General features: G+C 41.9%; 1 protein-coding gene across 1 annotated transcript in view; it reads right to left on the reverse strand.

The window, feature by feature from the left end:
* Nucleotides 1–350: 350 nt before the first annotated feature.
* phka1a (phosphorylase kinase, alpha 1a (muscle)) overlaps nt 351–22420 on the reverse strand; it is a gene marked incomplete at its 5' end in the record, with an annotated part of 27637 nt that continues 5567 nt past the window's right edge. Inside the window, 33 exons of the mRNA XM_079215156.1 lie at nt 351–585; nt 1978–2178; nt 2264–2317; nt 3075–3236; nt 3400–3444; nt 4182–4211; nt 5886–5921; nt 6147–6182; nt 6390–6499; nt 6593–6694; nt 7483–7612; nt 7696–7854; nt 8746–8899; nt 9621–9766; nt 9865–9959; nt 10035–10196; nt 12202–12371; nt 13575–13653; nt 13749–13893; nt 16055–16164; nt 16258–16392; nt 16482–16560; nt 17050–17157; nt 17248–17343; nt 17441–17563; nt 17930–17983; nt 18070–18216; nt 18319–18417; nt 20064–20144; nt 20275–20357; nt 20521–20689; nt 21288–21335; nt 21433–21591. Coding sequence (XP_079071282.1) covers nt 412–585; nt 1978–2178; nt 2264–2317; nt 3075–3236; nt 3400–3444; nt 4182–4211; nt 5886–5921; nt 6147–6182; nt 6390–6499; nt 6593–6694; nt 7483–7612; nt 7696–7854; nt 8746–8899; nt 9621–9766; nt 9865–9959; nt 10035–10196; nt 12202–12371; nt 13575–13653; nt 13749–13893; nt 16055–16164; nt 16258–16392; nt 16482–16560; nt 17050–17157; nt 17248–17343; nt 17441–17563; nt 17930–17983; nt 18070–18216; nt 18319–18417; nt 20064–20144; nt 20275–20357; nt 20521–20689; nt 21288–21335; nt 21433–21591 — 3681 coding nt within the window. The 3' untranslated portion in view covers nt 351–411. The remainder of the gene's footprint in view (nt 586–1977; nt 2179–2263; nt 2318–3074; nt 3237–3399; nt 3445–4181; nt 4212–5885; nt 5922–6146; nt 6183–6389; nt 6500–6592; nt 6695–7482; nt 7613–7695; nt 7855–8745; nt 8900–9620; nt 9767–9864; nt 9960–10034; nt 10197–12201; nt 12372–13574; nt 13654–13748; nt 13894–16054; nt 16165–16257; nt 16393–16481; nt 16561–17049; nt 17158–17247; nt 17344–17440; nt 17564–17929; nt 17984–18069; nt 18217–18318; nt 18418–20063; nt 20145–20274; nt 20358–20520; nt 20690–21287; nt 21336–21432; nt 21592–22420) is intronic.

Here is a 22420-nt window from a genome sequence, read left to right on the forward strand (position 1 = left end):
TAAAAGACATAAAAAGACCACGAGGAGACGCAGAACAACAAAGAAAAGACACAAAAAGACCACAAAGATGTAAAACCACCAAAAAAAAATATATGCAAAAACACAACAAAGACATGCAAAATGAACAAAAAGACTCATAATCTGTCCATAACTAGAGCACCAAATGTGCATTGATGCCACTGCAGTGCTTTAGGGGCTTTCTATGTAGAGCATCTATGGGAGGCCGATGACCGAAACACCGGTTTTGCACACAACTCCTATAAATAGAGCCATCCTGTAACTTTGTGTCTCAACTACTACACAGTTTCCATGTTCCGCTGAGTTATTGTTATGTTAAAGTGAACGTGTATTCTATTTAACCTCTTTGACCGAGTGGTTTCACCCCCTTTTCTCTGTCGGGTCGCCGCCGCCTCACTGCACCGCGCACGACCCGGCGGGCAGGAAGTCCTGCACGTAGGCCGCCACGGCCTTGGTGAGGTAGGTCATGCTGCCAAAGCGGCCACTGGGGGCGCTGTCGTACAGCAGCCGGCACACTCCCGTGGACGGGTCGCGCTCCAGCATGTGCTCCTCTGCTCCCAGGTCCCTCTGGAGGAGGAGGAAGAGGAGGAGGAAGAGGAGGTTCATACACATTTTGACCAATGGATTTCCATGACTTTTCTATGACTTTAAACCAAATTCCATGACTTTTCCATGACTTTAAACCAAATTCCATGACTTTTCCATGACTTTAAACTACTTTTCCATGACTTTTTCATGACTTTAAACCACATTTTCATGACTTTTCCATGACTTTAAACCACACTTCCATGACTTTAAACCAAATTCCATGACTTTTCCATGACTTTAAACCACATTTCCATGACTTTTAACCAAATTCCATGACTTTTCCATGACTTTAAACCACATTGCCATGACTTTAAACTACATTTCCATGACTTTAAACTACATTTCCATGACTTTTCCATGACTTTAAACCAAATTCCATGACTTTAAACTACATTTCCATGACTTTTCTATGACTTTAAACCACACTTCCATGACTTTAAACTACATTTCCATGACTTTTCTATGACTTTAAACCACACTTCCATGACTTTAAACTACATTTCCATGACTTTTCCATGACTTTAAACCAAATTCCATGACTTTTCCATGACTTTAAACCACATTTCCATGACTTTTCCATGACTTTAAACCAAATTCCATGACTTTAAACCACATTTCCATGACTTTTCCATGACTTTAAACCACATTTCCATGACTTTTCTATGACTTTAAACCACACTTCCATGACTTTAAACCACATTTCCATGACTTTTCCATGACTTTAAACCACATTTCCATGACTTTTCCATGACTTTAAACTACATTTCCATGACTTTAAACCAAATTCCATGACTTTAAACCACATTTCCATGACTTTTCCATGACTTTAAACCACATTTCCATGACTTTAAACCACACTTCCATGACTTTAAACTACATTTCCATGACTTTTCCATAACTTTAAACCACACTTCCATGACTTTAAACCAAATTCCATGACTTTTCCATGACTTTAAACTACATTTCCATGACTTTTCCATGACTTTAAACCACATTTCCATGACTTTTCCATGACTTTAAACCAAATTCCATGAATTTTCCGTGACTTTTAACCAGATTTCCATGACCAAACATTTTGTGAAATCTGGGTGTAAACAGTAAAAAGTGAGTAAATGTAGTATTTAAACTAACAAAGAGAATACAAAGCATACAGTAAACCTTAAATGACAAATGAATGAGACAATAGTTTGCTTAAAAGAATAAACATTTATATAGATGCCTGTATGTATGCCTGCTTATATTTTGAGCGGGGAGCTAACGGGCATACTGACTGGAGGTAGGAGCGGCTTGTAACCCGAATTTTATGGTACTTCACTGCCAAACTACAAAAAAAAAACGGTTATCCGCGTGGGATTCGAACCCCCGGCTCACCTGGTCCTTGTGGAACATGTCGTTGGCCAGCTGCACGATCTTCTCCACGTGGATGATGGAGCCGATGCTCGGGATGTCCACGTCGGCCAGCATGGTGAGCACCAGGATGGCCTCCACCAGCAGCTGCCGGTACTCGGGCTGCGGCACCCGGTTCAGGACCGTCTCCACGTGGACCGAGAACTTGATCTCTCTCGGCGTCATCTGGAAGCGTTCGGACCAGAGTTTCACGGGACGAGAACTAAGTAGGACGTCGTAAATGCTTGACGGGATCGTGCGGATCTCTCACCTCTCTGGTGGTCGACGAAGGGAGGACGAACCCTTCGATGGACAAACCGTGGCACTGGAAAACAACGCAGAACCATTTGAATGGATCAGATTGGCCTTTCTGTCTACGCCGCCGGACTCCTTTGACAAAAACAGATTCGTCGTGACGTCACCCGTTGGTTTGGGGATGTTTTGAAGCCTCGATTTCAACGATTTTGCGGTCGACATCTTGGATTACTCTTTGGAACCGATGACGTCTCTGGTAGAGACCTGTCAATCACCTCTTAGCCCCGTCCCTAAAGCATCCCCCAAAGTCTCACAATAACACAATCAGACTATTCTAGCTATCGAGGCGACTCCCGTGTTCTACAAGTGGAAATGGCTGTTTTTGTCAATGGAGTCCAGTGGCTGTGAAATGTGGCCGAAATAACGTCTTTGGTTCTCTTTTTGGAGAACAATCTAAAAGTTAGGTTGAGGCAACAAAACTACCGTAAAAGTCGGATTACGAGCCGCTACTACCTAGCGGCAGTGTCCCCGTTAGCTCCCCGCTGTAGCCAGCTGGGGCTCCTGCTAGCGCTAGCTAGCGCTGCTCCTAGCTTGCTACAGCGGGGACACTGACCGGAGGTAGGAGGGGCTCGTAACCCGACTTTTACGGTACTTAGGCTAGGTTTAGGAAAAACATCGTAGTTGGGCTCAAAACAACACAACATTTAGGGTTAGGCAACAAAACGAACGTAAGGTTTAATTACACTAAAATTGTTACTAATTGGCCATTTTATTTAACTCCAAAATTAGAGGCAGTTGGAAGTAATCGTGTAAAATCTCGTCTGAACCTTCTGCAGGATCCTCCAGACTTTCTGGTAGAAGCCGACGGGGACTCGGTTCAGCGCTCCGTCCAGACGCCTCCTGCGCAGCCATTGGCCGTGTCGGGTATCCTTGGCGACCGGCAGGAATTCCGGAATGTCCATGGATTCTATGGATTGCATCCGGTACCTCTGATTGGCGAGAAACAACAACGATAAAACATATTTAAAAAACCTCCAAGCAGACTCCAAATCTGACCTCGATGATGATGTCATCGTCTCATATTGAACTGCGCTAGTTTTAGCCAACTCCAATGCCAGGAAAAAAAATCTGATTTAGTACGAAAGTCTTTACCCCAGATTCAAAGGTTTCTACGTCCAGCGACTGTGATCGAACGCCCTGAGAGGCAGAAAGAGAGCAAGAAGAGGAGAGAAACACACAGTAAATAAAAAGAAAGATGCAGAACATGAATGAACAGGAAACCAGACAGGAAGTGGATGAAAACATGATTTAATTAATTAAATCTGCATGCATGAATCAGGATGGAAAACGACAGCAATGAGGTTAGAACACAAAAAATGGCGGTTAAATAAACCAAATATCATCATTATGGAGCGGTTCTATTTCAAAGACCGGAGACTCAATACTATTTATTATTATTATTTTAAATACTTTTCGGGACACTTTTGGAATTTACAAATATAAATAAATAATATATATTAAACAATTAATCCATCTAAATTTAATAAAAAAACACAGATGACACAATTTACGAATTAATCGACCAACAGAAAATTAATTGGCGGCCATTTGGAAAACTTAAACAATGTATAATGTAATAATATTTAGCTTAAACGTTAGACAAAAATCTATTAGATATATTTAGTTTTGGGACTGTTGCTTGGACAAATTACCATATTTTGACATATTTTCTGACACTATTGACCACAACATTTAAACAATAAAGAAAAACCAGCAGATCGATCATGAAAACATTAGTAGCGGCTCTGAAAACAATGAATCATTATCGACAACAGATATTAAAGTTGCAGCTCTGCGTGTTAGAGGCTCATGTTCGTTATTTCAGATGAATTAACACCCAGAAAACAACATTTAAATGGCGTCGTCACCGTCACCTTGCGGGCGGAGGTCAGTGATTGGTCGAGCTGGGAAAAAAAATTAAAATCCACTCAAACAAACCAGTTTATACCCCAAAAAACACAAAGTACAGTATTGTTACGTCATTTCAGGGATAACAAGCCTTTTTCAATTGGCTGCATGAAGTCTAACCACTGACTTCATCATCATCGGCTCTGAAGAAGACCACCTGACACCCCTCTGCATCAGTAAAAATAAATCATCATCATCACCTTAACTGAGCCGGTCAGAGACCTGCTGTCCATCTGCAACAGAGCAAACACAATCAAATGGAAGTATTTGTTGGCAACCGGCGGCAAAAAGTCGTAACCTGAAGCCAAAATCAGAGCTCGCAGGAATCCATTTGTTTAATGCACAGCTAAAAGATCTCCTTCCATCATCATCATCATCATCATCGAAAACAAAAAGACAAAAACAAGCCGCATTAAGACGCCGAGCTCGGCACTTTTCGGCCTGATTTCGGAAAAGGACGAAACGATCTCGCCAACGCCGGATCAAAAGTTGAGGTTCACGCTTCGTTTTTCCGAACGCCGGTCAGCAAGAAAACGGGTTCAACAGAAGCCGAAAGCTCTGGAAAAAGACGAGTACGACTTTCTGGTGATGAAGCGAGAAAATGGAGGAAAGGTTCGTCGTGAACGCGAAACTCTCAAAAAGGTCGATTCGTCGTCTTCTTCTATCTGTTGTATCCGTCTCAGAGGTCAAAAAGGGGAAGAGTGGAGCGCTGGAGACTCCGCCCCCTCGACGGTCGCCACCTCGGAGCCGGAGCTGAAGGGGCGGGACCAGCAACACGTGTGAAATGGCGGCGGCGGAAGACAGAAGGAAGGAAACGTAAAATCAAAGTAACTTTTTATTTCGTTGCGATACGAACGACGAGTGAGGAAAAAAATAAAAATAAACGTCAGATATTTTTGGCGGAAGACAATTGCAGTTAAATGTTGGTGGTAATGTTCTGTCTCAGTGCAATTCAGCACTAAGAAGAAGAAGAAGAAGAAGAAGAAGAAGAAGAAGAAGAAGAAGAAGACGAAGAAGCAGAAGAAGAAAAGAAGCAGAAGAAGAGTGAGAAGAAAAAGAAGCAGAAGAAGAAGAAGCAGAAAAAGAAGCAGAAGAAGAAGAAGAAGAAGAAGCAGAAGACGCAGAAAAAGAAAAGAAGCAGATGAAAAGAAGCAGTAGAAGAAAAAGAAGAAGAAAAAGAAGCAGAAGAAGAAAAAGAAGCAGAAGAAGAAGAAGAAGAAGAAGAAGAAGAAGAAGGAGAAGGAGAAGAAGCAGAAAAAGAAGCAGAAAAAGAAGCAGAAGAAGAAAAAGAAGCAGAAGAAGAAAAAGAAGCAAAAAAGAAGAAAAAGAAGCAAAAAAGAAGCAGAAGAAGAAGAAGAAAAGAAGCAGAAGAAGAAAAAGAAGCAGAAGAAGAAGAAGAAGAAAAAGAAAAAGAAGCAGAAGCAGAAGAAGAAGAAGAAGAAAAAGAAGCAGAAGCAGAAGAAGAAGAAGAAAAAGAAGCAGAAGAAGAAAAAGAAGCAGAAGAAGAAAAAGAAGCAGAAGAAGAAGAAGAAGAAAAAGAAGCAGAAGAAGAAGAAGAAGAAAAAGAAGCAGAAGAAGAAGAAGAAGAAAAAGAAGCAGAAGAAAAAGAAGCAGAAGAAGAAGAAGATGAAAAAAGAGAGAAAGAGGAACCGATAGTTAATCTTCGTCACCTTAAATGGGTCCGTCAGAGACAACCTGTGCTCCGCCTGCAACACAGAAACCAAGCGGCACATGAAGCGGCTGATTTATTAAAAACAAAAACTCAACTTATTCATTTACACCGATTGAAGCTGTCGACCTCCTCAAATTATCAGATTTGTCTTAATTTCTTTCCACAATTCTCCTCCGATGCAGCTCCACAATTATGTCCCCCTCATCATCATCATCATCATCAGCCAGGTGAATTACCACCTCATCATCATCATCATCACCTTACTGGGATCCGGTAAAGACAACCTGTGCTCCAGCTGTGAAGAGACAAGAGTCCGTTTGCCAAAAATAAAAAAAAACACAAGATTGTTAAAAATAAGATCCTTCGTCTTCCTCAACCTCTTCGGCGTTCATGAACAGGTCCGATGCCGTCAGACCGGCTGGCGCTCAGCACCGACACGACTTCTCCTTCAAACCTAAAATATTCCCCTGTGAAAGATAATTGCTCGTCAGCCTCGTCGTACCATCTTCATGTCGCTCTTCAGCTTGCTGATGCCGGCTCGCTCGCTCTTGGTGGCGCCCACGTTGCCGAGGTGATGGATGGAGAGACTGACGCCGACGTCCAGCTCTCTAACTGTGGAGACAGAGGAAAGGAGGGGGGCGGGACCTTACAGTAACCGAAGCATCTGATTGGCTGTGTGATGATTTGGTGATTTGGTGGACCGACCGCTGCGCTGCACGCCGAACTCTTTGCCGCTGAGGATGTGATGGAGGAGATTCTTCAGCTCGGACGGACCGAGACTCATCAGACTCTCTGTGGCCTCCTCTCCTACACACACACACACACACACACACACACACACACACACACACACACACACACACACACACACACACACAGTTAAAAACAAAGAACCAATAGGATAAAAGTTTCTTAAAGCTGTATTCTCTCTCCTGGGGGCGACTCCTCTGGTTGTATAGAAGTCTATGCTTCATGTGTTAAAGCTGCATTCTCTCTCCTGACCACTAGGGGCTGACTCCTCTGGTTGTATAGAAGTCTATGCTTCATGTGTTAAAGCTGCATTCTCTCTCCTGACCACTAGGGCCGACTCCTCTGGTTGTATAGAAGTCTATGCTTCATGTGTTAAAGCTGCATTCTCTCTCCTGACCACCAGGGGGCGACTCCTCTGGTTGTATAGAAGTATATGCTTCATGTGTTAAATCTGCATTCTCTCTCCTGACCACCAGGGGGCGACTCCTCTGGTTGTATAGAAGTATATGCTTCATGTGTTAAAGCTGCATTCTCTCTCCTAACCACCAGGGGGCGACTCCTCTGGTTGTATAGAAGTATATGCTTAATGTGTTAAAGCTGCATTCTCTCTCCTGACCACCAGGGGACACTCCTCTGGTTGTATAGAAGTCTATATAAATGACTCTACTTCTCTTGATGTATTCCCTCAGTAAACATTGTAAACATGAGTTTATGTCTCAATCTCTAGTTTCAAGTCTTCTTCAATACAGCATGATGTTCATTTCGTAAATTATGGTCATTTAGAGTCAAATGGACCATAATGCATTTGGGGAACTCGCTCGCATCACCTGCTCCTCCCCTCTCACCTGAGCAGTTGAGTGACTGGGCGAGCTCGGTGGCCATCACCTGGATGATGAGACCGATCCGGAGCCTGAACATCTCGCTGAAGAGGCTGGGCTGAGTCCTGATGCACATCGCCAGGTACACCATGATCTCCTGCAGGAGGGAGGGAGGGAGGGGGGAGGAGTTAGAGAGGAGGACACGCCCCCTCCCAGGTGACGGAGCAGTGTGCGACTCACCTGAGTGAGGATGGTCACGCTGATGTTGTTGCCGCTGGCCTCGTCGATGAGCGCGGCCAGCTGGTCCGGAGGGATCGGGGCGGAGATGGTCTTCTCCCTCGGCTCCGGGGGAAGACCCACCGTCAGGTGCTTCTGGTGCGCCAGCAAATCAGAGCAGGCCTACGGGGGACGGCAGCCAATCAGGAGAGAGAAGGGATGAGGGGGGGCGGGGCTTTTTATGTGTTAAAAGTCAGGAGGCAGATGATTTTTTTTTTTTTATTGAAGCTTTAAGTGTTGTCGTATTGAATTATTTTTAAATCCTCAAAACAAAAACGTTGACTTTGAATAAAGTAATTATTCAGAATATGTTTTATTTTACTTTCTTTAAAACCATCTTAACACAAGGGGGTCTAGGCCTCTTTTTCCCTGTTTGAGTCGTCGTAGGAACCCAAATTAATTCCAATACTTGTGTTTATTTATATGTATTTGTTCAGCAAAGTCTTGGGAGAAAAATGTATATCTGCAAAAAACTAAAAAAACTTTTAAAAGATATTTTGATCATAACTATGAACATCCAGCATGAGTATGAGCCAGGTGTATCAAAAGAAGTCCTCGAGAGCTCCAGAGTTTAAAAACAGTATTGTTCGGTGCTGTAACAACAACCCTCAGACTAATAGTGCAGCTTTTTAGAAAGATTAAGACCTAAAGCATCGAAATCTGCAACAATAAACACAATCCAGGAAAGCATTGGCATGCTAGGAAGCAAATTCAGTCCAAAAAGCGTGTTTTTTGGTAAAAAAAAGAAAAATGACCTACTTTTTGCAAAAATGTGTTTTTTTAAAAGGCTGAACGCCAACAAATACGGATTTAAGCAGAATATTTTCTATACAATCTGCTGCTTTTTTGAAACCGAGGAAGTCGCCCCCTGCTGGCCAGGAGGGAGAATGCATGCGTAAGACACCCCCGCAAAATTAAACTTCCAAAACAAAGAATTTGACTCGTGTTTTTCAGACTGAGATAACAGCAAAGTTAAAAAGACTGTGTGTGTGTGTGTGTGTGTGTGTGTCGTACCGAGTCCAGCTCCTCCACCTTCTTCCTCAGCATGCCGGAGATCATCCGGATGAGGCTCCAGTGTTTGAGCTCTCCGGCCTTCTCGTAGAGGTCGGACAGCAGCGACCTCACCGTGGAGCCTTTGCCGTGCAGCTGTGTGTCCCAGTCCATGCCCCTAAACCAGACCAGACCAAACCAGTTCAAACCAGTTCACACACGTAGAGATGTGACGCAGATACGTCGTCTGAACGGATAACGCCGAGGATAAGGTTCATTAGAAGGTTGCGGCTTTTGTTTTAACGCCACATTTCACATGATCACTCAATTATCAAGCGTGAAAATATGAATTTATTGTCTGTTATTTTCACTTGAGGTTCTTAATTAAAGGAGAACACACTCAGTGCTTTTGCCAGGTACTTCATTGTACAGATAAATAGGCTTTACCACGTGGTAATTAAAACATAAAATATATATATCGTTATCGAGATATGAAATGACAAATATTGTACACTACCAAGTTATTGTTGTTCCTCTGGGTTGATTAAAAGAATCTTTAGTCTATTTTTTTTGCCGTTTCATATCATTCATTGTTCTCATCTTCTTAAAGTATTGCTCTCTTCACCACATATTAAAATATGCATATGTAAAACACATAAAACATTGTATTTATGTTAGAATACACTTAATGTTGCAGATCTCCGTTTTGCTCTCTTTGGCGCCACCTTGTGGCGATGCGTGGTAACAGCAGGTGTGTTTTGAAACATTGCAATACATTTCAATCAGAGACGTGGATATTATAAACTAAAGAAGAAGTGGTGAACACACAGAAACAAGCTAAAATAATAACAACGTCTGAAGCTGACAAAAGGAGTCATAAGTCATAACTCAGGCCTCACTTGTCTTTGAAGAGGACGTAGAGCACGTCGGCCTGGGCCTGCAGACTCTGCGTGTCCTTCAGCAGCTGCACCAAGGCGCCGTAGTCGGTGGCGCCGCCGGCGTCTTTGGGGATGCCGCCGTCTGTAGAGGACGCCGCCTCCGGAGCCTGGAGGACCCGGGGAGGGAAGTTAGAGCGGCGGAGAGACACGATAAAATACAAAAGGCCACAAAATAAATTAAAAAAAAAAAAAAAAAAGAGCGCACCCGGGGTTCTTGCGGCGCCGAGGAGTCTGGGAGGTTGAGGTTGAGGGAGGGCTGCGGCGAGCGGAACAGCTTGTTGGGCAGGTACATGTTGACGCCTGCACAAAGGGAAACAGCGGATGAAGCGACCTGCGAGACGACGCTGAGGGCTCATGTGCCCGCCGGCCGCTCACTGTGCACGTCCAGGTCCTGGGCCTTGTTCCTCAGAGACACCATCTCCTTGGTCCTGGTGGCCAGGGCCTTGAAGCGGCCCAGACCGCCCGCCGCCTGCTTGGGCTTCTTGGGCGCGGCGTGGGCCAACAGGTGGTCCAGGTACTGGGCGAGGTCGTCGGCCTCTGCAGAGCAGGACAGGCGAAGGTTTAGGGAAATAAAAGGAATGGAAGCGTGGAAGATGGTTCATCGAGTTTAAATCCCACTCACCTTCATTTAGCTTCCCCACAGAACCCATGTAACCATGTACTATTACCTCATGTAACCATGTACTATTACCTCATGTAACCATGTACTATTACCTCATGTAACCATGTACTATTACCTCATGTAACCATGTACTATTACCTCATGTAACCATGTACTATTACCTCATGTAACCATGTACTATTACCTCATGTAACCATGTACTATTACCTCATGTAACCATGTACTATTACCTCATGTAACCATGTACTATTACCTCATGTAACTATGTACTATTACCTCATGTAACCATGTATTAATACCTCATGTAACCATGTACTATTACCTCATGTAACCATGTATTAATACCTCGTGTAACCATGTACTATTACCTCATGTAACTATGTACTATTACCTCATGTAACCATGTACTATTACCTCATGTAACCATGTACTATTACCTCATGTAACCATGTACTATTACCTCATGTAACCATGTACTATTACCTCATGTAACCATGTACTATTACCTCATGTAACCATGTATTAATACCTCATGTAACCATGTACTATTACCTCATGTAACCATGTACTATTACCTCATGTAACCATGTACTATTACCTCATGTAACCATGTACTATTACCTCATGTAACCATGTACTATTACCTCATGTAACTATGTACTATTACCTCATGTAACCATGTATTAATACCTCATGTAACCATGTATTAATACCTCATGTAACCATGTACTATTACCTCATGTAACCATGTACTATTACCTCATGTAACCATGTACTATTACCTCATGTAACCATGTACTATTACCTCATGTAACCATGTACTATTACCTCATGTAACCATGTACTATTACCTCATGTAACTATGTACTATTACCTCATGTAACCATGTATTAATACCTCATGTAACCATGTATTAATACCTCATGTAACCATGTACTATTACCTCATGTAACCATGTACTATTACCTCATGTAACCATGTACTATTACCTCATGCTTGGTTTGGTTTCTGTTTGTCTGTTTTTGCAAAAAAAAACACTACAAAAATATATATAAACCAAACAATTTAAATGTAATAAAATATATATTTTTTATAAAAATGTAAATAAAATAAATAACAATAAATAATTAAACAAATAAACAAATAATAAAAAATAAAAAAAATTAATCAAATATATAATTTTAAAATAAAAATGTAAATACAAAAATGTAAATAAAAACAAAACAAAAAAAACAAAATAAAATAAATAAAATATAATCAAATATATATATATATATATATATATATTTTAATAAAGATGTAAATATATATATATTTTGTAATGTAATTAATAAAAATAACCTAAAGTAAAGTTTCTTCATCTAAATACCAGCTGGCATCCAGCTACACATTCAGAATGATTTAGAAGCCCGTTCAAATCTCACAGTTAAAACTGTTAAAGAATGCTGCAGTTGTTTTTTAAAGTCATAATTAAAAAACATACACTTTAAACTGTGTAGATTTCATCAAGGCTTCATCGTTCACAGTCAAAAGGCATGAATGGAACACAAGTCACCTGCAGACGGCGCTGTGTTCACCTGTCGGACCGATCGAACCAGACGAGCAACAATCTGCTGGTTCTAGATCAGTTTGAAAGGTTTCACTTAAAGTCTTAAACAAAAGCTCCGAGGAGGAGGAACATAAAAACAAAGGATGGAGGAGGTGGCACAGGATCAGAGATGTAGCTGAGGGTTAACCACGGGGTTCAGTACACACAGCTACTGCCTGCGTGTACCTGTGTGTACTTGTACATGCGTGTCGTGTATTTCAGGAGTACATCCCTCGAGGAAAGGTCAAGCCAACGATGGGAAACAAACTTCCATCGCTGGCGTCACCGTTCCTCCTCATGCATCCATCTTGTTTGTTTGTTTGTTTTCTTACCATCGTCACAACGTAACTCATGCACGTATCCATCGGCGTCACCCTCATCATCATCATCATCATACTCTTCGTCGCGGCGGCTCATGCTGCCAGAACCCTTACCGTCCAGGAAGCTCAGGTAAGCGAAACAGGAAGTGGTCAAGAACTCCGACAGCTTCCCCGTCTGGATCCTGGAGGAGGAGGAGGAGGAGGAAGAGGAAGGGGAGGGGGGGGGAGGAGAGGAAGAGGAGAAGGGGGGGGGGGGGGGGGGGGGGAGGAATAGGAGGAGGAGGAGGAATGGGGGGAGGAGGAATGAAGGGGAGGAGGACGAAGGGGAGGAGAGGGGGAGGAAGAGGAGGAAGGAGGAGGAGAGGAAGGGTGAAGAGGAGAGGAGGAGGAGGAAGAGGAAGGGGAGGGGGGGGGGAGGAGAGGAAGAGGAGGAGGAGGGACGGGGAGGAAGAGGAGGAGGAGGAGGAGGAATGGGGGGAGGAGGAATGAAGGGGAGGAGGACGAAGGGGAGGAGAGGGGGAGGAAGAGGAGGAAGGAGGAGGAGAGGAAGGGGGAAGAGGAGAAAGAGGAGAGGAGGAGGAGGGGAAGAGGAGGAGGGGGGGGGGGGAAGAGGAGAGGAGGAGGAAGAAGGGGAGGGGGAGGAAGGGGATGGGAGGAGGAAGAGGAGAGGAGGAGGAAGAAGGGGATGGGAGGAGGAAGGAAGGGGAGGAGGAAGAAGGGGATGGGAGGAGGAAGGAAGGGGAGGAGGAAGAGGAGGAGATCTTTCTGTGAGAGTTTTGTTCTTTCTAAAGTGTTTTAATGTTTTACATTTAAATCTTCCACAGAACATCGAACTGCGTCGTCAAAGATGAAGAAGAGAAAACAAACGAAAAAATCGTTTGCGGTACGAAGATAAAACTGATAAAATAAAATAAAAATGATTTCTTGACATTGTTTTGAACGTGAAAAGACAAGAAAGATGGAAAAGAGCAAACGTCACGATGACTTTTGATTTTACAGGATAAACACTGAGGGGATAAAACCCAAATGTAAAGAAACCTTTGAGGAGCGCCAGTAAGGGAAACCCTCTACTCAGTAAACTGTTTTATTCTGAAAGAAGTCCGTTTGCTGATGATAATCCGGTAAATTAACATCTTTAATCTTGGAAGAGTTTTTTTTCTCAGAATATTGTGTTTTCTCTCATGTTTCTATTTCTCCTGTAAATTTGATCTTCTTGCACATCGAGACTCAACTGCAATTCTGGGAGAAAAATACTAAATCAAATTAGTTTTTTTTGCCGTAAAATACTCCCATTGCATCTAAAAAGCCTCAAACTGTCCGTGTGTGTGTGTTGTGTGTTCACGTCTAGACCTCCTGCTCCTCTTCCTCCTCCTCCTCCTCCTCACCTCGCTCCTCCATAATATCCGTCCTGCAGCTTCCTCAGCGTCGCCAACACGGCCGGGTCCAGGTCTGTGTGGTCTTCAGCTGAGAAACACAAAGGCAACAATATGAGGACCGCGTTCATTCTGTGTGTGTGTGTGTGTGTGTGTGTGTGTGTGTGTGTATGTGTGTGTTCTCACTCAGCATGGTCTGTGAAATGGGGAAAGTGACGGTGGGCCTCCCGGTCATCCTCCACCTGGACGCCAGGTAGGCGATCTCCGTCCTCAACATCTCCACGATCATCTTGTTGTCCAGCGCCAAGTAGAACTGCTGATGGTCGATGAACTGGAGGGTTTAAATGTATTGTTATCTGGATGACCAGTAAAAGTACAACGATTGGATCTACGAAACACTACTATGCAATAATATAAATATAGTATATTTATCACTGGGTTATAAATATTAATGCATTCATGTAATCATGTGAGGCGACGCTCGTCTTTTACGTTAAATTCTGCTGGTGAACTTGTGAATTTCACCAGAACAAACAAAAACAAATTAAAATAATAATCTATAAAATCATTTATCATACTATTTATTTATATTCTGGGTTATTATTTCTGAAGGAATTAAATAAACCCAGTGGAATAAAAGTAAAGTACCTCAAACTTGTATTTAATAACAGTACTTTTGTAACTTTCCAAATATTCTAAAAAGAATAAAATACATCTTATATGTTTATAGGTTTTAGTAATAATAATAATAATAATAATACATTAAATTTGGAGACGCCTTTCAAGGCACCCAAGGTCGCCTTACAATTACAATAAAATAATACAGGGTAAAAGATAAGCATAAAAGTTATAGTGTGTATGCCAGTTAGTGACCTGAGCGGTGACGTAAACTCATGAATAAACAAAAAAAATGCAAGCTCATGAATAAACAGCCTAAACTGAATAAACAAAAACATAAACTCATGAATAAACAAAAAAGTAAACTCATGAATAAACGTCTAACGCATGAATAAACAAAAAAGTAAACTCATGAATAAACAGTCTAACTCATGAATAAACAGCCTACACTCATGAATAAATGAATAAACAGCCTAAACTCATGAATAAATGAATAGACAGTCTAACACATGAATAAATGAACAAACAGCCTAAACTCATGAATAAACAAAAAGTAAACTCATGAATAAATGAATAAACAGTCTAACTCATGAATAAATGAATAAACAGTCTAACTCATGAATAAACAGCCTAAACTCATGAATAAATGAATAAACAGTCTAACTCATGAATAAACAGCCTACACTCATGAATAAATGAATAAACTCATGAATAAACAAATGAATAAACTCATGAAAAAACAAAAAGTAAACTCATGAATAAATGAATAAACAGCCTACACTCATGAATAAATGAATAAACTCATGAATAAACAAATGAATAAACAAAAAAGTAAACTCATGAATAAACAGCCTAAACTCATGAATAAACAAAAAGTAAACTCATGATTAAATGAATAAACAGCCTACACTCATGAATAAACAAAAAAAATGCAAGCTCATGAATAAACAGCCTAAACTGAATAAACAAAAACATAAACTCATGAATAAACAAAAAAGTAAACTCATGAATAAACGTCTAACGCATGAATAAACAAAAAAGTAAACTCATGAATAAACAGTCTAACTCATGAATAAACAGCCTACACTCATGAATAAATGAATAAACAGCCTAAACTCATGAATAAATGAATAGACAGTCTAACACATGAATAAATGAACAAACAGCCTAAACTCATGAATAAACAAAAAGTAAACTCATGAATAAATGAATAAACAGTCTAACTCATGAATAAATGAATAAACAGTCTAACTCATGAATAAACAGCCTAAACTCATGAATAAATGAATAAACAGTCTAACTCATGAATAAACAGCCTACACTCATGAATAAATGAATAAACTCATGAATAAACAAATGAATAAACTCATGAAAAAACAAAAAGTAAACTCATGAATAAATGAATAAACAGCCTACACTCATGAATAAATGAATAAACTCATGAATAAACAAATGAATAAACAAAAAAGTAAACTCATGAATAAACAGCCTAAACTCATGAATAAACAAAAAGTAAACTCATGAATAAATGAATAAACAGCCTACACTCATGAATAAATGAATAAACTCATGAATAAACAAATGAATAAACAAAAAAGTAAACTCATGAATAAACAGCCTAAACTCATGAATAAACAAAAAGTAAACTCATGATTAAATGAATAAACAGCCTACACCCATGAATAAACAGCCTAAACCCATGAATAAATGAATAAACAGCCTACACCCATGAATAAACAGCCTAAACCCATGAATAAATGAATAAACAGCCTAACTCATGATTAAACAGCCTAACTCATGATTAAACAGCCTAACCCATGATTAAACAGCCTAAACCCATGAATAAACATATGTTATATGTTTTAATGAGTGACCTGAGGGGTGAAGGAGAAGATGGTGTTCCTGATGGTGTAGAACTTGGAGGTTCCCAGGACTCCGATCCTCCTGTAGGGCCGCCCCGTCAGACCCAGCCGAGGGTTACGACCTGCAGCAGAGCGGGAAGACAGCGGGTGAGCGCGCGCACGAGGAGGAGCGTGCACGAGGAGGCGCGTGCACGAGGAGGCGCTGCGGGTCGTACCGAGCCGGGCGTAGATGTGGCTGAGCACCCTGGAGGGCTGCACGTGGATGGGGTGGATGTCGGCGACCGTCTCCACGTCGATGCCGTTCTTCAGCAGCAGCTCTTTGATCTCCTCCGACTCGGCCAGGAACGACACTGAGGGAGGAGGAGCAAAGAGGAGGTTTGGAGGAGGAGGAGCGCGGGTAAAACATTTTAAAGAACGTGGGACGTCCCTCCCTCCTCACCCTGGACGACCACGTCAGGCTTGGGCACGGTGGAGAAGCGGCGGTTCAGGGGGTCGATCTCCCCGGGGGCCAGAAACCCCTGAAGAAAAAGAGGAAGAATGAATTAAAATAAATAAAATAAATATTTTTGAGGGGGAAAAAAATACAAATATGTTTTCTAATAGTAGTTTAAGATAAATACGGAAAAACTGAAAAATAATCGCCAACTACTTTGAGAATCAATTCATCGTTAAAATAATTCTTCATTCCAAACACAAACAAAAATAATACTTTTTCCAGTCCCTTAAATCTGGAGACTTCCCACTTTTCTCTGGTTTGATTAATATTTAACTGAATATCTTGAAGTTTTGGACAAAACAAGACATTAAAACTTGGACTCTGAGGAACAAATGTCACTATTTTCTGACATTTCTAGATCACTTATTATTACAAAGATGCCATTATTAACTCTGTTTTTGGTTAGATTTGTTTCTGTTGGTCGACAAGATTTTAGGGAAATTACTGGCCTGAAAATAAATAAAATAATTATTAGTTATTAAAACGTCAAAGAGGTTTTTTCCCGGCTCACCTCGGAGAGCAGGTTCCCCAGGATGTACAGAGACTGTCCCCATTTCAGAGGACATTTTCCCAGCGGGACCCTCTCCACAGAGTGGGGGTTCAAGTACTCCTCCTCCACCTGTTGGCGCAAACAAACAAACAAACAAACAAAACACCGTTGAAGCGGCCGCGTCAGAAGCACCAGGAGCGTAAGCGGCGAGGTCGTCACCTTATCCGGTGGGACGCTGTAGAGCTCCGGCACCAGGCGAAGGCCGTCTTTCTGTTTGATGAGGATGCCCTCCAGAGCCTCCTGGTACTCCTGCACCTGCATCCCCAAAACAACAACAACAACAACATTGCATCATCGAACATTGCCCCTGGTGAACGTGCACAGCGGACCCAAAAGGAGGAGCGGCTCCTACCTGCTCGGGGCTGTTGATGAAGATGCCGTCCAGGATGAGGTAGGTCCAGAACAGAGGCCACTCGCACTCGATGTTTTCAAACAGCTTCAGTTCGGCCGACTCGTAGTACAGACGGTTCGGATCCTGGAAATCACACAAAGTGAGTCAGATGTCAGCTGATCTGATAGTTTCCACAAGGTGGAGGCGGCGAGACGCCCGATAAACAGACGTTTGATGTACGATGTCAGACACTTATAATAACCGAGCCTGTCAGTCAACAACTAACACTTCAAGCGGACGTACACATTAACGATAACAGTTCTCCATCGATACGTTAAGACACAAAAAGCATGGTTTAAAAATGGCCGAGTTGCCCTTTAAATGCCTGGATGAAGAGACGATGAACGCTGAAAACAATGGAGCCGACGAAAAAGAGGAGAGTTCAAACCTCATAATGCTATTAATGAGGGAAAACAGACAAGAACGTTCTGGAAACGAACGTCTTTTTACCTCTTTGGGGGTTTTGTGTCCGTCCCTGAGGAACCTGCAGCAGCCGTATCGACCCTGAAGACGCAGAGAGGAAGTCAGTGAGGTCACGTTAAAAAACGGCCACGAACAACAACACCAACGTCCTTTGTGCTGTCCCACACCTGCAGTTTGGAGATGATCTCCTCCTTGGTGGCGTTGACGATGCTGATGTCGTCCACGGCGAAGGCGGGATATGAGATGATGGCCAGGACGCCGGCGTCCACCTCTTTAGACATGGAGGCTCTGGGCAACATGGACGTGAGGATGGACTGTGAGGGGAGAGAGAGAGGGGGTGAAATCACTGTGTGTGTGTGTGTGTGTGTGTGTGTGTGTTTGTGTGTGTGTGTGTGTGTGTGTGTGTGTGTACGTACCTGGCAGTGCTGGATGTCGTCCGCCAAAGCGTGCACCACTGATCCAGGTCCTCCTTTCGCTCCGAACAAGTTGAGGTCGTCCAAAGCCTCCAGAGCCGCCTGTAGGACGCACAGCAGTCACGTGACAGTCATGTCATGTGACAAGCCATGTGACAGTCATGTCCTGTGACAGTCACGCGGCAGTCATGTGACAGTCATTTCATGTGGCAGTCATGTGGCAGTCATGTCATGTGAAAGTCACGTGACAGTCATGTCATGTGGCAGTCATGTGGCAGTCATGTCATGTGACAGTCATGTGGCAGTCATGTCATGTGAAAGTCACGTGACAGTCATGTCATGTGGCAGTCATGTGGCAGTCATGTCACGTGACAGTCATGTCACGTGACAGTCATGTCACGTGACAGTCATGTCACGTGACAGTCATGTGGCGTGACAGTCATGTGGCAGTCACATGACTGTCACGTGACAGTCATGTGGCAGTCACATGACTATCACATGACAGTCATGTGACAAGCTATGTGACAAGCCATGTGACAGTCATGTCATGTGACAAGCCATGTGACAGTCATGTCATGTGACAAGCCATGTGACAGTCATGTCATGTGACAAGCCATGTGACAGTCATGTGGCAGTCATGTCATGTGATATATCACATGACTATCACATGACATGACTGCCACGTGACTGTCATGCGAGTCATGTGACAGTCATGCGACAGTCAACAGGAACGGGACCGCAGTACTACGATCTACTCAAGTACTTTGTGCCATGTTGAGGTACTTGTTCTTGACTTCTTTTTTTAAACGTTGTGCTACTTTTTACTCATTTACATTTATTTGATTAGTTAATTAATAAAATGATGAATCAAAATATAAATGATGATGTATCATTATATATGAAGTAATTAAAATAAGCTCCACCTTTACCATCTCCACAAATGAACACATTAATGCATCAATAACTATAATCCAATAACATAATTGATATGATTCTGAAATGAGCTATTCTGCATAACAAGTACTTTAATTGTAAGTACTTTGAGTACATTTCTATGCCAATACTTTTGTACTTTAAAGTGATTCCAAGTAGTGTTTGGCTTCTATAAATAATATCTACATGTAATTACTGGAGAACATCCTGCAGGGGTGCCTCTTTCCAAAGTCTTAAATTAAATCGTGTGTGTGTGTGTGTGTGTGTGTGTGTGTGTGTGTGTGTGTGTGTGTGTGTGTGTGTGTGTGTGTGTACACTGGGTACTTCCAGTACTGTGTTATTTCTGAGTGAGAAGCCAACGTTCCTGGGAACACGATACCTCCCGTCCGCCGCGGGCCAAGGGCGCCGCCGGGTCGAGCACAGAGAGAACTTCCTCACAAGAATCTAACATTTCTATTTATTTATTTGTAACTGTTTGGAATTCTTTTAGATATATATTATATATATTTTATATACATATGTAAAAAAATGACCCTTGGGCCGGCCTTTGAAAGAGACTGAAGGTTCGGCAGGATTTTATTGGTCGACGTTGTGTTCGCTTCCGGCACCGAGACAAAGTCCTAACATCTGATCCAGAGTCAGTTTGGAGCGTCTAAAGGTCAAACTAAAGGTCAGCCTGAAGGTCAAACTAAAGGTCCGCCTAAAGGCCGCCGGCGACAGCTGTTCTGCTCTCACTCAGCACTCTGAGGCTACTTTCTCCTCCATCTACCAGTGTGTGTGTGTGTGTGTGTGTGTGTGTGTGTGTGTGTGTTGACCTTGGCCATGCCTATAGAGCTGGCGTTGATCTCAGTGATGCCCTGGTTGGTTTTGTCCCCTCTCTCCCACATCCCATAATCCTGCGAGAGGAACCAGGAAGAAAGAGAAAAGAGACACAATTATTAATAAACATAAATAATTATGTCAATTATTAAAAAAAAAAAAAAAAAGAAATCAGGAATTTTAAAAAAATGTTGAGGTTTCACGTACGGCCACTTTGTAGGCCGTCTCGATGTAGAACATCAGATTCTGAACCACGTCCACTTCATCCTGAGTGTAGACGATGTGGAGACCTGACACACACACACACACACACACACACACACACACACACACACACACACACACACACACACACACACACACACACACACACACACACACACACACTTCTGTAACGATGGAGGCTGAGCCCGGGCTCGAGGGTCACGTGACCGCGGGGGTTTTCGTGCTCACCGGACGCCGTCATCTGGGCGAGGAAGAGGAGGAAGAGCGAGGTGGCGTCCACCTGCAGGTGACCCCACTCGTCGTCCCCGACGACCGGGGCGCAGGTCCTGGTGTTGTACTTGGCGTGGAGCGAGTCGGACGTACTTCTGCTGTACTTAAACTTCTCCACCTTGTCCAGCTACGAGTAAAGTGTGTATTATTACTCTGAGGCCACAGTAAAGTGTGTATTATTACTCTGGGACCACAGTAAAGTGTGCATTATTACTCTGGGACCACAGTAAAGTGTGTATTATTACTCTGAGACCACAGTAAAGTGTGTATTATTACTCTGGGACCACAGTAAAGTGTGTATTATTACTCTGAGACCACAGTAAAGTGTGTATTATTACTCTGAGACCACAGTAAAGTGTGTATTATTACTCTGGGACCACAGTAAAGTGTGTATTATTACTCTGGGACCACAGTAAAGTGTGTATTATTACTCTGGGACCACAGTAAAGTGTGTATTATTACTCTGGGACCACAGTAAAGTGTGTATTATTACTCTGAGACCACAGTAAAGTGTGTATTATTACTCTGAGACCACAGTAAAGTGTGTATTATTACTCTGGGACCACAGTAAAGTGTGTATTATTACTCTGGGACCACAGTAAAGTGTGTATTATTACTCTGGGACCACAGTAAAGTGTGTATTATTACTCTGGGACCACAGTAAAGTGTGTACTATTACTCTGAGACCACAGTAAAGTGTGTATTATTACTCTGGGACCACATACCTGCCTCATGATGCCCTGCAGGATGCCTCTCATCAGCTTCACCACACTCTGCAGAAAGATGTCAACAGTATTACTCACATCGCTGCTGGAGTTCAGAGAGTATAGTCACACACACACACACACACACACACACACACACACACACCTGCTCCAGCTCGTAGGCCTTGGCCTTGTCCTCGTCCCGGTCGGCGTTCTTCCTGTAGGCGAGACTGAGGGCCCACACGGACAGCACGCAGTACACGTTGTCCCTGACCCAGGAGTGAGGCTGGTCCTCGCTGCCGGGCAGGAGACCCGTCACTGGGTCCTTTAAATAAAACAACGTGAGAATTCATACATTTATTTTGAATAATATTGCTAAATGACATTGGATGGGCAAACACTGTTTTATTATTATTTTATTAATATTTTGAGGGGATCTGGTGCATGTTCTTCCCCTTCTTTTTGTTTTCCGTTCGTATTCTGTGAACTGCGAAGACTTTACTTCCTCAATTCATTCTGTCCATTAAGTCTTTAAAATGTGAGAAAAAAATGAAAATAATGCCTTTCACAAGAATACAAACAATAAGCAAATATTCAAACTTGAGAAGAAGGCATCTGGGAATTAAAAAATAATAAAGCTTTTTATTTCGTTTGGTACGTTTTTTTGTTTAATATCTTCTTGTTTCACATCAAGTCAGAGAATCTACCGATATAATATATATATATATACATATATATATATGTATATATATATATATATATATATAAATAAATAATACTATATATATATATATAATAATATATATAAATAATAATAATATATATAAATTAATATATATGTATATACAAATTAATATATACATTATATATAAATGAATATATATGATATAATATATCCCAAAACTACACTACCCACAAGCCCCGTTGCTTCTTGCTGCAACGAGAGACAACGATCTTTCATAACAGGAAAAAGAATGTACAAGCAAATGAGGAAATATGAAACAATGCAGTTTTTCTGAGGACCTGGAATAATAAATAATATTTATTTGGTGTGCACAAATATACAGTGAATGTATATATATATATATATAATATATATATATATATTATATATTATATATTTATATATATATATATATATATATATATATATA

Source organism: Taurulus bubalis (genome assembly GCF_910589615.1).
Source record: "Taurulus bubalis genome assembly, chromosome: 3".
Taxonomy (NCBI): Eukaryota; Metazoa; Chordata; class Actinopteri; order Perciformes; family Cottidae; genus Taurulus; species Taurulus bubalis.